Here is a 16,794-nt window from a genome sequence, read left to right as displayed (position 1 = left end):
GAAACCTTTTTCTGATTTGTGAAACTTCACTTAACAGACCCCTGCAAAAGATCTGTCCTTCCAACAGCCATCACCATCTACAATAACTCTTTGAAAAATTAATGAGTTACACCAACATTTTATTTCCTATTGGGATTAATAAAGTGGTTTTGAATTAGAACTGAATTAGAAAAAAAAAACTGCATGGAATAAGTGTGAATAGTAATCTGATCTTTAGTGAAGTTTCACAAATCACATAAAGGTTTCACAAATTCCAAACATGGATTAAAATATTCTGCTATTAGAGCAGAATAATATAGTCCAGGTTTGAAGAGTCTAGGTGTTGCAGTTTTGGAGCTGGAGTGACCAATATCCAAAAAATGTCAGAAATCAGCCTTTATTGAAGTTTCACAAATCAGAAAAAGGTTTCACAAATCACAAACATGGTTTTAAATATTCTGCTATTTATTGAAAATAATATATTCCAGGTTTGAAGTGTCTAGCTGTAGTAGTTTTTTTAATTAGAGCAGGTCTATGGTGATCCAAATGAAACAAATGGTGAAATTCGAATTTTACTGAGTTTTCACAAATCAGAAAACTGTTTCACAAATCCCAAACATGGTTTTAAATATCCATCTTGAAGAGGAGAATAATCTATTCCAGGTATGAAATGTCTAGGAGTTGTAGTTTTTAAACTAGAGTTGATTAAAGATGCGGGAAGTAGCGGAAAGTAGTGAAAAATTAAGTGGAATCGCCCTTTAGCTATTGGAAGCTAGAATTGGAAACCAACTTCAGCTTCGTTGGGGATCGCGGCTGGCGATCTGTCCGACCGGAATCGGACGCTGCCGGAAGACCCAGTCCCTGGGTTCTCACTTCCTTCATCTACCCGTTTAAAATGAAAAGCAGTACCCCGAGGTAGGACGGCTTCATGGGTCGCACAGAGAGAACACCTGTTCTGCTCCAGACTCAAGTCTTGGACTATTAGCAACATATTCACTGTCGTGCAGCCACATGGGAAACATATGATGATGAGGACAACAGTGGGCACATCCATTGGATAAGAGAGACAAGTCAGCTAAAAGAAAAAGAAAATATGGATCTTGAAACAGCCTCTTTCAAAAATAAATGTTCATTTTTGAAGAGTTTAAAAAGGAGCAGAAGCACTCAGTGTTCCAGCTGGATGGAGGAATGTGTGGAACAGTTAACATATTAGCTAAAAGATAGAGATTTATGAGTCCGAGAAAGGCAGATTTTATGCAAGTTGTCACTGAAGCAAACCACAGGGGGCGCAATGCAACAAAATCAACACCATTCCGGAGAAGAAGTAAAGTCTTTTTGGTTTAAACAGCCTCCGTAGTTGCTGTGATGTTGCTTTTCGGAGTTGTGTTCTCTCTGTTCCTGACAGCTTTATTATTTCTTCTTCGGGTTTATTTTGTCTTAAATTCGGGATCTAATCATCCGCCCAAAACCAGAAGTCATGTTGCGGTTCTGGTCGTTGCAGGATCAGGTAAGATTCAACATGGAGACAGAGCCGCACTGCAGTCAGACAGTTGGCCAGGTACACAGCTGTAAGAGCCTCTTCTGGCTCACACCACCATGTCTAACCAGATCAGGCCAGCTGTCCTGTGTTCACTTTACTGACGGATCATCAGTAAAAAGAAACTGGTGATCAAGTCTCCCTGGGTGATACAGCTACATGTTGATTTAGCTTCTCTTCTGTTTGTTTGCTCTACGTGTTTCTAGGTGGTCACACCACAGAGATCATGCGGCTGATGGAGAGCCTCTCTGCTGCCTATACACCTCGACACTACGTGATCGCTGACACTGACAAGATGAGTGAGGAAAAAATTGTCGCCTTTGAAAGTTCTAAACCTCAGTCACACGCTGACGTCCAGGTACAGGCATTGATGTGTCGACTTTACTGAGTAGATCAGTTAGAATTACCAGAATGATTCATGTACGGTACTAAATGCCACAATAATGAGAGAGAGAGAGTATGTCAAGGATTCTTTTAATGACTTCAAAATCATAGGTTTACGTACAGAATGATTACTATTTCTGTAAACAATGAGCGAAAACCCAGATAATGACGTCATGGGTTTGCAAACTTTTGATTGACTGACAGAGTTAATTGGTGGTTGATCTGGAAAAGCCTGCTTTCTGTGACATAATGCTTTCATCGTTTCATATGCTTGGAAATTAGTCAAAATATCAGGAAGATAACTGTGGAGCTTCACCAGTCTAGTTCAGCCTGGAGAACAATTTCCACATGCTTAAAACACACTACCTTCATCTGCTCAAACAGTTATGCAAGTATAGACATGATGGGAATGTCCAAACATAATGCTTAGGAATTTGACGGGTTCTGGTCCAAAATGTGCAGATTGTATATAACTTAGTATTTTCAAACAGTCTTCATGATGGGATTGTTGAACAATCTGGTGGCCAGTAGGGACAACTATTTCTGAGTCTGGCTGTTCTGCAGCGGATGAACAGACCATGGAGAGGATGGTGGAATCAGAGAGGATCTGGTTTGCTCTGGCTAAGCAGCGTCTGTGTGCAATGTTCTGGATGGGGGGAGTGGAGTTCCAATGAACCTCTCTGCTGTCTTCACCTCTCTTTGCAGAGACTTCCAGTCTGAGGCCTTGCAGCTTCCAGACCAGATGGAGATGCTGCTGGTCAGCAGGCTCTCAGTGGTTCCTCTATAGAAAGTGTAGAGGATGGGAGGGGGGAGCGAAGCTCTTCTTAATCGTCTCAAAGTACAGGCGCTGCTGTGCCTTTTTCACCAGTGAAGTGATATGAGGTGTCCAGCTAAGGTTGTCTGTAATGTGAACCCCCAGGAACTTAGTGCTGCTGACGATTTCCACTGCTTTAGGTCTCCACTACTTAAGGTGGAATACATACATTTCTCTTAGAACTCAAAAACAGAACTCAAAAGTTCTATTTTGATCTCATTTGACCACATAACTTTTTCCCATGACTCTCCTGAATCATCCTAATGGTCATGGGTAAACCTAAGACAGGCTTAGATGTGTGCTGATTTAAGCAGGGGAACCTTTCATGCCATGCATGATTTTAAACCACGACTTGGCTAAATATTAGTGTATTACCCACAGTAAGCTTGGCAGCAGCACAAAACTGCCAGCACTCAGCCGGATTAGTATGATGGTAAGAAAGCGAAGCAAATAACCAAAAAATAAGTTAAGTCTTCGGGCTAGCGGTGTCAGACGCTGGGTTCTGCTCTCGCTGTTGATCTGCCATGACGCACTACTGAGATATAATATTTCAGACGTAGCGCTGTTTCCACCCCACCAGACATTGAACCAGTGTTACATTGAACACCCACTTAAAGCTGCAGCATGTAACTTAGAAATATGTTTCTACATATGAATTAAAACTTTCGCTTTGTCCTAACGTACAGTCTTACTGTTTAATAGTAACGCTCAAAGAACGTTTGACTGAATGTTCTTTGAGCGTTCAGTCAAAATGCTTGTTGCATTGTGCCTGCAAGTCTTTTGAGTGTGTTTGTCTATATTAGGTGATTTTGTGGTTTTGTTTTGCCAGATTACATAGTAGCATTTATACCTAAAGCAAAAATTGAACAGCCAATCCATGTGATCAGTATCAGTGATTGAAAGTGATCGGCCCTCGGAATTGTCAGCAAAAACCTTGATTGGAGCATTCTTAAACAGGGCTGATTGTTTTTGCCAATATTTATTCTTTGCTCTTTTTTATGATGTGTAGCCAGAGCAACAGGGTGGTTTACAACAGGGAGCAGCTGCTTTACATGGTATAAAATCAAGAAAACTATGGGCAACCCTGACCACCCTTTTTATGAAACTGCCTTAAGAAAAAAAATCAGTGGAAGGCTTTTTCAAACTGTTGTAATACAGACTGTTGTTGCTACAGGACATCCTTCCTGTCAGTCAGTCAATCAATCAATCAATCAAATTTTATTTGTATAGCACATTTCAGCAGCAAGGCATTTCAAACTGCTTTACATCATGAACACAAAAACACAAAGTCATGCAACATAGAATCAACAATCAAAACATAACATTAAGTGCCATCATTAAATTCTTAATTGATTATGTTTCAAATACAACTCTAAGCAGGTGGGTTTTAGTCGAGATTTAAAGGAAGTCAGTGTTTCAGCTGTTTTACAGTTTTCTGGAAGTTTGTTTCAGATTTGTGGTGCATAGAAGCTGAATGCTGCTTCTCCTCGTTTGGTTCTGGTTCTGGGGATGAAGAGCAGAACCAGAACCTCAGGGGTCTGGAAGGTTGATATAACAACAGTAAATCTTTAATGTATTGTGGTGCTAAACCGTTCAGTGATTTATAAACTAACAGTATTTTAAAGTCTATCCTCTGAGCTACAGGGAGCCAGTGAAGGGACTTTAAAACTGGTGTTATGTGATCTGACTTCCTGGTTTTAGTGAGAACACGAGCAGCAGCTTCTGGATCAGCTGCAGCTGGAGGATTGATTTATTAGTCAGACCTGTGAAGACGCTGTTGCAGTAATCAATGTGGCTAAAGATAAATGCATGGATGAGTTTCTCTAGATCTCACTGAGACATCAGTCCTCTAATCCTGGAGATGTTCTTCAGGTGATAGAAGGCCGACTTTGTGACTGTCTTAATGTGGCTCTGAAGGTTCAGGTCAGAGTCCATCACTACTCCCAGGTTTCGGGCTGATCGCTGGTTTTAGTTGTAATAACTGAAGCTGAGCATTGATTCTAGTTCGCTCCTCTTTAGGTCCAAAGATAATAACTTCAGTTTTGTTTCTGTTCAGCTGGAGAAAGTTTTGGCACATCCACACATTTATCTGTTCTAAGCATCTATTCAGTGATTGGATGGGGTCAAAGGTCACCTGGTGACATCATAATGTAGAGCTGGGTATCATCCTCGTAGTTATGGTAGATGATCTCATTTCCTGCTATAAGCTGAGCCAGTGTCATCAGCTATGACCATCTACAATAACTCTTTCATTAAATGAGTTGTAACAATATTTAATTTTCCTCTGGGATTAAAAAGTAGTTTTGAATTGAAATTGAATTTAATAAATTACATTATGAGGAAAGAACAATATATAAAAATACTGAAGCAACATCCACATCTCATGAAGACATGAGGCAGGAGTTAAAGCTCTGGTCCATCGGAGTCTGCCAGATGGACAATGACCCTCAGCAAGCAGCAAGAGTATAAAGTGGCTCAAGAACAAGTCAATGTTTTCATCTCAGTCCTATGGAAAATGTGGGCAACTCTGGAAAGGTATGTGAGATTGAGGCACCTACAAACCTGACTGAGTTAGGCCAGTTCCATCAGGAGGAATGGGCCAGAACAACAGCGAACTATTGTGAAAAACTTGTGGAAGGAAACCCAAAGGTTTCACCCAAACCATACAGTTCAAAGGCAGTTCTGCCACATTAAGGAAATATACATAAACATCAATAAATAAATATTTGACATACTCCTTCTCTCATTATTGTGGCATTTAGCAAATGAAAATAACTTTGTTCATTCTGACTTAAAACAAGAGATTTGGTCTGATTTAACCTCAGACAGTGAGAACAAATGGTGTCTTTTAATTTGTTGTATGTAAGGTTATGGTTTCAAATTAGTCCTGCCCCAAACCTCTATTAGCAGCACAGCTAATTGATGTCCATCATACCTGGAAAAGTGTCCTTAAGAGATGCCATTATCCATGATAAAAATAATCATTTACTTATGTGGTCAATAAAGTTTCCTAAACTTCAAATATCCTCCTGGTTCCTGAAAAGACCATATTAGCTAATTATAAATTGAAACATGGATGGCTGAATTCAATTGTTATCATGAATCACCACTCCAAATAAAGGACAGGGCTGGAGAGCAATGGGAGGAGCCAAATATGTCCCAGAATGCACCAAGAGAACTAAAAATGGTGTTCTTGAACTCCATAGAACAGTTATGTCAGTGTCCCACACTGATCTGACACATGTTACTGCTTTCCATTTACAGAAAGACAAATAATGGACAAGTTTGAAGAGAGTCACTTGCCTCTGACTGGTCTGTATCAGCCCAGGCATCCCTGATGAGGCAGGTGGAGGTCACCAGACATGAGCAAATGAATAAGCATGGAAATCAATGTTGAGATGATGGATTGCAGGTCAATAAAGCATAAAAGTACGGAGGTCACACATAAGATGAGGATGAAAAAAGACCATCAAATATCATTTCTTATCTGGGAAATGTGATCATTTGCTTCAAAGAGTTGGGAAGGATACAACAAGTGTTTTAACTCTGGCTTAAAAGGAATATCTCCAAAAACAACACATTGGGCCCTGATCAAAGTCCCTGACAACTATGAGTCTGGAAGCAGGGCTGCAGCATCACGTCCTTTTCTCACTCTCTCATATGTGCTTTCATCACTCTGTGACTTTTAGCATTTTGGGGAATGTCATTTGTGTTCTGTGTGAGATTCTGCTGCCATGAGACTCCAACTGGTGTATTGGCATGAAAAATTTATGTTCCTAACAATTTGAACACATTAGCCAACAATTATAGCACTAAATAATTCTTTGGAACATGAGCACACTGATTTTACTATGATGATATATTTTGCAGCTCTAGGGTTTTAAAACTATTTTCTGGAAGGTGTGCATCCTGTTACATCTGTTGTAAAATTAATACAGCATTTCATAAAAACAATATCCTACCTAGAGTCTATCATGGTGGTGGTATACAGTTGTTCTACTGCTTCAGAACCTGAATGACTTGTTGATGGAAACATGATCTCTGCTCTATAGCAGATAATGTCCAACCATCAATTTCTATTGCAGGACAGTGATCTAGAGCACACTTGGAAGTCCATCGCTGATTGGTTCAGAAAACAAAATAAAAAGTTGGGATTCCCCTAATTAACGTCTGAATTTATGGATTAAAATGTTGTTGCATGATCTTCAACAGGACATTCATGCTGAAAATCTTCCAATGTGGCTGAATGAAAATTCTGCAAAGAAAAGTAGGCGTCACTCCTCCACAATGATAAAAATTACTCATTGCCTGTTATCGCAAACACTTCTTGTTGCCAAGCATGAAGCAAGAAGTTGTCAGGTTTAGGGAGTAATTATTTACTCGGATCCAAAAGAAGAAAATCCTCACTATCTTTTAACTGTTTAGTTCACCATCAATCGGATCCCACGGAGCCGAGAGGTGGCCCAGTCATGGAGTTCCTCTGTTGTTAGTACCCTGAAGGCTCTGAGATTCTCCCTCCCTTTGGTGTTCAGACTCCAACCTGATGTGGTGAGTGACCCAAAACCTTGACAGAAACATGTCTTTTGATTCTCTCTGCACTTCATATTATTGATTTGTTTTCAGATGGTTCACAACAGCAGAAAACAATATTTTTTTTTTCTGTTGATGAAGTTAAGACTAGAGTTAAACCAATGTGAAGAAAAGCTCCAGAGACTTGTCTGCCAAGAGCACAGAGTTCAGTTGGTTTGGTAGACAACATGAGTGTGAACCACAAGGTTCTAATTTTGTTTTTGACCTGCTCTGTGGCAACGCCTTCTGTCCAGCTGGATATTTCCAGACCTCTGGCAGCTAACATCTTTCCATATCTTTAGCTGCTGGAAGTAGGAACCACCTGCTTGACTCTAAGGCAGTCTTTCTCAAACTGTAATCCCCAGGCGCGAGGTACTGCATGTAAACAACTGCTTATTTGCCATGATGTGAACACAAAGACACTAATGTTAGCTTACCAAAGAATTGTGTTTAAAAATAATAATGGATAAAAGGCTTAACACCAAGTCACTAAAAAAAGCCTGAAGATAACTGAAGGGGCTTGAGTCCCTACCCCTTTTATCCTTGATGCCCCTAGTGGCCTTTTCGATTTTTTTTTTCTTTCAATTTTTACATTTTTCTTTAATATGTATGTCAGGAGGCCTGTTTGTGCCCCTCAACAGTAATATTTAGCTAATTATAATAAATTAACGAAATAAGCTAGTATGGCTGCCCTCAGTCCATGACTTAATGGATTCTCAGTTTCTCTGCCTCCATGTTGTTCAGACTCCAGGTCCATGGTAAGGAGGAGGGGGCCGGATCTGCGCCCTATAGACTATCAAATTATGGGCAATAAAATATTTTTCCAATACTTCTTTGTGAATAAAAGCTGATGTTGAAGTTAGAAAAACTCTTTCTATTTATTTTTCATAATTGTCCTCGAAATAGCGGGACAGAACCCTCCTCAACTCCAATCACAAAAATGGCTCAGCTGCAGAGAAAACTTCTGACTTTAACTATATCAGGCTGCCCAGTGCTGGACTAAATGCAGCCTGACTCGGTCCTATCAACAGATATAAGGAATGTCTGTGTTTATATCAAATATCCTCGGTGTATTATAAGCCTGGTGGGCCACCAGGCTTTCCTTGAGCCTTGCTTATTTATTTACGTTTTATTGAATGTTTGCATTTTCAAAACTTTATAGTCAGTATTCAAGCATTAATCTTCTAATAAATAATTATCATTTAATATTCTCAAATTTCCTGTTGAGTTAAAAAATGTTTCCAACTTTAAAGATTTTTTAACTGAAAAACACGGTGGGCCGCTGAATGAATGACTGCCCTAGTGTCCCAACCACCGGGCTTAGTAAGTTTTCTGGTGGAAATCCAGCATTCTGATATAAAGAAACGGCACTGTGACCGTCACCACGATGCACCTCAGAGCCCCGGTACCACCAGCTCACTGTTCGCTCTCTGCTTCACCTTAACCGAACCTTACTACCAGGCGGTTTGCACTGCTGCTGACGGGATCTGGGCTGGAGGTGAGCGGCTGTGAATAGAAGTTACTGCAGAACCTCAACTGCTAAAGAAAGACTCGGCTCATTACATTTGGAGCTCACAAAATATCACATAAACATCAGCAAAAATACTGTACCAATAATTTGAACCACAGATTCCACAATTAAATATATCAAAATGTCCTAAAAGCAGGGGTGAACTGGTGTACAGGGTTACCAGGGGATTCCAGTTAGATTCCAGCATAGAGATGTGCAGCTCAGCAGCTCTTCATGCAGGGCCGGCCCAATGTAATATGGGGCCTTAGACAGAGTCATCTCTCCTTCAACTTTGTGTTCATAGCATGAGAAGAATTTGTCTAAATGTGGCCTTCAACTTTGAATACAACTACAAGTGTGTTTACAACATCCATTTCTCTGATTAAAGCCAACATGACCCATTTACTGCCATCCTGAAGAGACAAACATGTTCTGATCTTTGTCAGTGTTATATCCTGAAAATGTGCTCAGCCCTTTCTCTTTGTGTCTGTGTGTTTTCACAGGTGCTGTGTAATGGTCCAGGGACGTGCGTTCCTCTATGTATAACTGGACTTTTACTCACAATTCTGGGAATAAAGAAAGTCGGGATAGTGTATGTTGAAAGCATTTGCCGAGTGCAGACACTGTCTTTAACCGGCAGGATCCTGTACCTGGTATCTGACTATTTTTTTGTACAATGGTCATCTCTGAGGGACAAATACCCCAAAGCCATTTTTCTGGGAAGAATAGTTTGATGGGTGATAAACATGGATGGTAAGTTGCAAAGAAAGGACTGAATGTCTGCTGTTCCACTTATGTATTTTTCATACTTGCCGTTTTCAGATGTATACATAATTAAAGTTGAAATATGAAGGAGGTCCACCTCCTGATTAAACCTGTCTGCAGATCCTGAATGTGGTATTCTTAAAATTGATCCCGCCAAGCTAAGAAACCCTGGTGAAAAATAAATATACTAAGTATATTAAATTTTAGTATACTTAAGCATACTTTAAGTCAGACTAATCATGAGTATACTTTGAGTTCACTTAGGATTAGTTAACTTAAAGTGTGTTATTTTGGAACAACAAATGTTGTTACTTGGTGTATTTTAATAGTATTTAAAGTTTTTTGTTCTCTCTAAACCACCTCAGCTTCTGCCCAAACTTGAAAAAGCTTCCTTTCCTCAAAGAAAGGCAGGAGCCACTCATCTCAGCGACATCTTTTTTTATCTTTTCTTTTTGTCTTTAGATTATTTCAGTTGACAGTGTAAGACCATCATGACTTCACAGTCAGAGACGTCACAGAGCAACAAATGAACCAATTAACTAGTTTTTCAGGTAATGTTAATCTACTTTTAAGTTAACAGTGAATGAACAAACAAATAAACTACATTCCAAACACATAAAACCCATTTCATCAACAAGGCTAATTTGGTCTTCTGAATGCAGATTAAATGATCTAAACTGTGCATAATGTCCAGTCGCTACCAGTGGTGTCTTTGTGGAAGGGTTAAGTTAACTGCTCTTCACTTTCCCAGAAGCCCTTACACATTCGACCCATTTCAAGAGGTAGTAGAAGAGCCTCCAGGACATTGTGATGAAATGTTCTGCTAGAACTACCTTACCTTACCCTAAACCTAAGTACAAGTGTGACTGAGTGATACAATAGAAGCAAAGAGAACAGAAGCACAAGTCCAGACAGGAAGCAAGTCGGTGATCCTCCAGTGGATCTAATAATCTTAGGAATACAATACCTCATCATCACCCTCTAACTTGATTTGTATTTAAAGCATTTAATGTATTTGGGCTGAAACGGTGTCCTTGGGAATATTGTTGGGTGCTGGAAAAGACCCAAAATTTACTTGTTTCTTTGGTTTATTTGATGATCTCATCAGATTTGAAAGACTAGTAAAGCAAGTTCATGCCATCGTCTAAACCAGTGGTGCCCAAAGTGGGTCCTGGAGGGCCGCCCGCTCTCACATTAGTTTCCTCCCAGGTCTTACGTTAAGTCCCCCGGTTTTATTGCGTTACTCTGTTCGCACCCCGTCTTATGTTTCATGTCTCTTGTCTCTCAAACTGATAAGTATAGAAATATAGTCGTCCATGTTGATGATGGAAGAGAGGAGAAACAATAAATATGTGGCTGCACTTGACTTACTTGACGTATTTACTGTATGGCTAGCTTACAGGTCTGTTTCTTACTCTACAGACATGGAGACCAATAACTGGGATGAGGCAAGAAAACGGCCTGCCTCACCTTGAATCTGTTCTCTGCTGTTTCTGATCGCTCCTCCACACACAAAACACGTTACACACACAGTTGGTGACAAAAAACACTGTACATTATATGCATAAGCTAAATTATGAAAAATCAGTCCATATATTAAATGTTTTTTAACCATTTCATAGGTGAGGTACAGACAGGAGGAGCATGCTCTCATCGAGTGGCGCAATCCAAGGTGAGGCTCAGCTTCCTGCTGCCTCACCAGCTTCGCTTCCAAGCATTTGAGTGGAAAAATGCGAAAATTCAGCGATTTTGAAGAAAAAAATAATCAAAATTGGTTTAGCTAAATGAAAAATAAATACTTTATAGTGCAAACCACAGGGTGAAAATAGCAATATAAATTATCTTATCATTATGCCTCACCTGCCTCCCCAGACCTGCTTCACTGGGACATTTTTGAATGAATTTAATCATGAACCTATTTGGAAATGTTTGTGGTTTATGAAAATTGAACCAGTTATTTGATGGAAGTTTATCCTCTAAATGTTGCTGGGTTTCAGATGACGTAGCACTGGGTTTTAAATGATCAGCAAGCAAGTTTTGTTTTATGGTTATTACAAATAAGATAAATATTGATATAGGAACAATTCCCTATATGTGGGCAGCCTTTAGAAAGGGCAGCAGAATTTAAATATCTAGGACTGGATAGTTCTTATACATGGAAAACATAGATAATTTAGAAACCTGTCCAGGGTGACCCCGCCTCTCGCTTGGAACGTTAGCTTAAGATAGGCACCAGTGCCTCCCAACCCCACTAAGGGACAAGGGTGTATAGAAAATGGATGGATGGATATTCTAATTACCTTATAACATGTTCAGATGGTTCTTAGAATTTAGAAGGGTATGTGGGAATAGGAATATATATACCAGAGTTTAAAATATACATTTCCAAAAGATTACCAGATAAACTGTTATATTTATATTAAGCTTACATGAGTAGAGGAAGTTCGACCAGACAGGGTGGTGGTATGCACAGATTCTAAAGCAGTTTTAAAAAGTATTCAGGGAGAATGAAATAATAGGAAAGATTTAGTATTAGAAACTCAGCACAGTTTATTTAAATTACACAGGGGTGGCACTGATACTTGGTTCTGCTGGGTACCAGCACATGAAGGTGTAAAAGGCAATGAAAAGGCAGACAAATGAGCAAAAAGGGTTTTAGAGGGGGCAATTATAATTTCAACTCCTTTTGGGAAATGGGAAGGGAAATCACTTATTAAGAATAAAGAAATAGAAAAATGGCAAAAAGGTGGAATGAACATAAGAAAGGAAGATTATATAAAGTACAAAAGTCAGTATTAATTAGGAATATTACTGAGATAAACAGAAGGGAAGAAATAATAATGATCAGATTAAGAGTAGGTCATACCTATTTAAATGACATTTTATATTTAGAAGGGAGGAAAAATAATGATGAATGTGAAGGATGTGGAGAGAAATAAAATGCAGAACACGCATTGTTGAATTATAAATCTGAAGCTGAAAGGGAGAAATTCAGAAGAATGGTTAGGACTGGTCAAGAATGGAGTCTTACAGGAATATTGGGAAATGAAGGAAATATAGGGGATTTTTACAGATTAAAAAATTATTTATTTATCTTCAGAATACAAATTTAAAAAAATAGAATTTAATAGATATAAAGTGGTGTTGCTACACAGTCATATACAGTAGGTGGCGGTATGCACCTTAAAGTTGCTTGCGATCCACCATAATGGAAAAGAAGAAGACATAGCACTGACGTCACCCAATGCAGATGGAGGGCAAGAAGTAAATGCAGCCCATTTACTGCTGTTGATCCAGCAACAAAAACCCTAAAGTTTGTGTTATGTACAGTTGTTCCAAACGTTCTAATATATATAAAAAATAAATGTTATTTTTGTGTTTCAAGGGTAGTTGGTCACAAGGGAGTTAATTTTAAAACTTTACTGAAAAAAAGAGGAGATAAGTGCAACAAACTACGGCTAAAAACAGGAGGTGCGGAAACTAATGCCAGAGTTTTCAGCGACCACTTTCTACTGGGTAACCTTCGCATCGCTGAAATCGTATTTTGAGGTAATTTAATGGACAGTTACTCAGAAAGACAAGCATTCATATGTAAGGTAAGATATATTATTTTTACACCCTATCTTGGTAGTCCCCAGAGTGCTGACGTTGTTAGCGGCTAACTCAGTGCCACAGCTTGTCATATCCACTGAGCTGAGTGCTGTGAGTGCGTCTCCTACCTTCTCTCCTGCAGGGTGTGTCAGACAGTCGTAGCCAGCTGCAGCTCATCATCTTATCAGGAGGAGTGGTTAAATAGGAGCTGGATTCTGGTGGCAGATGCCAGATGGTCCTACGTATCTAGTGGTACCTGAGCTTCCTGGTAACAGATACTAGTGAGTCCCAGTCTTGTTTCTAACTTCGTACTTGTCTGTTTTTCTATCCTCTCAGAGTTCTCGTTCCTGGTCCGAGTCGAACTTTCGCTGGTTCTGTTTCCCTCCCGGTGGCATCCCCATCAGCTGCATGCTGGTAGCTGCTTCCTGTCCTGCCTGGCTCCTTCTTATCTGCCCACCTTCGCTTCTGGATCGCTCCCTGATCAACCCGCTCGCCTGCCTGTCCACCCTCCAACGGTCTCAGTCTCAGGGTCACCCCAGGGTCACCTCATCTCCACCAACAGTAAGATCAGCCTCTTCTCTGTTGCACATTGATCTCCCATTCAGACGACGTATCAGTAAGTCACCTTTTCCCACCAGAGCGAATCCCTGACCGGTCCTCACCTCCTGCCTGTTGCCATCTGCCATCTTGGTACCTCTCCTCATTTTGCTCTGTTTTGAACTGGAGAAATCCATTTCTGGACGTCCATCTGAATTTTGTGCGTCATCCGGGTCACCTATCTGAAACCCAGCAATTACATTCCTGGCGGCACAGAGTCAGCCGTGTTCCCTCTTTACTGGAAGCTGTTTTTTATTTTTACCTCAGAGTGGCCAACTTCATATTATTCCTATCTTGAGTTGATGCAGTAGAGGCTTCTGCACTTCCCATATATGTGCCCTCTCACTTTTTTCTGCCTTTACAACTGTTTAATCGTTAACACATTGTAACATGTTTTTCCGAGATGCCTTTAAACGCAACATGAGCGCTCATGCTGGGTTTACATCTGCTGCTGGGCAGAGCTTCACAGATGTGTTGGAATCACGGCAGCAAACCAACAAAATGCAAAGAACTTTGCACAGTTTTCCCCCCCAAACTTATACCAAGTGAGTTGAGTAAAGCTGTTGGATGCAGGTAATGTTAGCTAAATGATGGCTAGCTAATGCCAACATATCACGTTAAGCTTATTAACAAGTAGACTACTGATGTTATCTATGTTCATGTACTTGTTACATTCACTTGAGTAACTTTTTTGGGAAAAAAGGTACTTATAAAAGTAGTTTTACTGCACTGTACTATTGTCGTTTTACTTGAGTAATATTATTAGTGCTATGTATTGCTACTTATTGCTTATTTTGTACTAATAAGCATGGTTATTTTATTTGAAAGGTTACATAAAAGTTTGTTCATGTATTTATATTAAAGTAAAACCTTGTCTTCCCTGTCCCCCCACAATATGCTGATTCAACCCCCTGCTAAACTCGTCTGGAGCCGGGGCTGATTGTAAATATATTTTCCAACTGCAATACAAATCACCTTTTTCTTTTCTCCGGCTTGTTAAATACAACCCTGATTCTTCCTGAGTTGTATTTTTATGTTTTCTGATAAACAGGCTTTTACTTTAAATATTGATCGCCTCATTTTAACATGAGTTAAAGTGTGTGTCCTTATTAATTTAACCGTCGGCATACAAGGGAACTGCACAGTTTCTGTGTTTGTCCTCAGACCTATAACCAATACACTATTTAATATTTCAATGTGTTTCAAAACTTTTCAAATGTTTATCCTTCCAACAGGCCCAAACTGGTGACATCCTCACTCTTACTTTTGTTTTTCAGCTGCTGCTCAGCAGTTTGACTCCAAGCTGACAGACATGGACTACAGCAATACTGTCAAAAAGTGGCTTTGTTACACAACAGAACGAGAGGAAATCATCAAGGAACCAAAGTGTCGCCAATCAGAGTCAAACTTGGGTTACCCCAACTTGTACTGGTTCGTTCAGTACAAGACTTAACCTCATGGACATTGTTATTCCATGGACAATGGAATGTTGTTCAAAAAGGAGTCAAATTTACTTACAGATCTATGCCTGTTTTCATAAATAAAATGTAATATTAATGCCATGTTATTTTTTAAGTTTGTGTAGACACATTTTTGGAAAGATAGTAGTGTAAGATCATTTTGCCTACCAACAAAATTGCATGTTTAACACCAGTGAAGAAACTTGTAATGGTATGTTATGATGTAGAACTATCAGACCAAAACATGTACATGAATCAATATTTATTCCTTAACTTTGATTCAATATAAAATCAACACAAATGTGTAGATCCACATTCAGATGATGGTTGAATCAACATTGATATAGTGCCAGTTATGTTGAAACCCTAATGTTGATTCAACGTCACCGACCACTTTCAATATCGTTTCACTGTCAGGCTTCAATGTGGATTCAATGTTTCTGGGTTGATTCACTCATATTTTGCTATCTGGGATAGCAACTCCATAGCAACTGTCATGACAGTTACAGTACCTACAAAGATGGCTGTCAACTGCAAAGTTCCTGAAAGTGTGATGTCACATGAGAACTATGTGTTGATCCCAAAAGGATCCCAAGATTCTTCAGAGTTACTGTACATGGTGATAACTGTGAGCAGGAAAGACCTGAAGCAGTATGGTGGAGGAGGAAAATTCAAACCATCTCTTCCATCTAGCATAATGGGCAATGTGAGGCATCACTGAGGATCATGATCTTTGAGTTGTCTTTAACATAATCGAGCCTGTTTGTAGCACGAAGGCTTCTTCTAATTCTCTGTGATATAGACCATTACAAGAGATCTTTCCTGTCAGCAGCCACCACCATCCACAATTTTTCTATGAAGAGTTTTGAATTAATACAAGCTACATTTAATTTCCCTCTGGGATAAATAAAGTATTTTTGAATTTGAATTGAATGTGAAGAAACCTCCATGTTTTTCTGTGACAGTCTCATGAAAAGAATGCTCAGGGTTGTTCATAATGTTCTTGATTTTATGTAAAATCCTTCTTTGCACCAGTGATTCCACAGTTGTCCCCAGCACCGAACCAGCCTTCTTCATCAGTTTGTTGTTCAACAAGAAATGCAATTTAAAATGATCTGAGACCCTGGTTCTGCTACTGTGGCCCCAACAGATGATGACAGAAGAGATGACACTTTCAAAAACACACTTCTAGAAGATGTTCAGCATTTTGCTGCAAACCTTGAAGGATCTAAGCTTCCTCAAGAAGTACAGCCTGCTCCGTCCTTCCATCTCAACAGGGATGGTTTCCCTGTTGAGTCTGCAGTCCAGTCTGTTTGTCAGGAAGGCTGCAGGTCAAAGGAGGGTGGAATGTCTATTTGGCTGGAATCAAGATAGAAGAATGATGAGCTTGTTGCAGAAGTCATTCTGTTAAAGAAAGTGTTCAGCTCATTTGCTTTGTCCAGACTTCCTCTTTTTGGTTGAAGCCTGTGAGCTTCTTCATCCCTGACTACGCATTTCTGATAATGTCGTTTTATAGCTTACTCTCCAGCTTCTTCCTGTGCACCTCCTTTATGTCTCCAATTTTGACTTTGAGCTGCTTATGTATACT

General features: G+C 39.6%; 1 protein-coding gene across 1 annotated transcript; it reads left to right on the top strand.

Annotated features, from left to right (window-relative positions):
* Window positions 1-1,303: 1,303 nt before the first annotated feature.
* alg14 (ALG14 UDP-N-acetylglucosaminyltransferase subunit) lies at window positions 1,304-12,303 on the top strand. Its single transcript, XM_014970398.2, has 4 exons — window positions 1,304-1,486; window positions 1,723-1,874; window positions 7,140-7,262; window positions 9,297-12,303. The coding sequence occupies exons 1-4, from the start codon at window positions 1,345-1,347 to the stop codon at window positions 9,525-9,527; spliced, it is 648 nt and encodes a 215-aa protein (XP_014825884.1). The 5' UTR covers window positions 1,304-1,344; the 3' UTR covers window positions 9,528-12,303.
* Window positions 12,304-16,794: the final 4,491 nt, after the last annotated feature.

This window comes from Poecilia mexicana, unplaced genomic scaffold (assembly GCF_051168715.1).
Source record: "Poecilia mexicana isolate PSO_F unplaced genomic scaffold, ASM5116871v1 scaffold_20, whole genome shotgun sequence".
NCBI lineage: Eukaryota > Metazoa > Chordata > Actinopteri > Cyprinodontiformes > Poeciliidae > Poecilia > Poecilia mexicana.
Note: the sequence above shows the minus strand (reverse complement) of the source record. Positions and strands in the feature narration are given on the sequence as shown.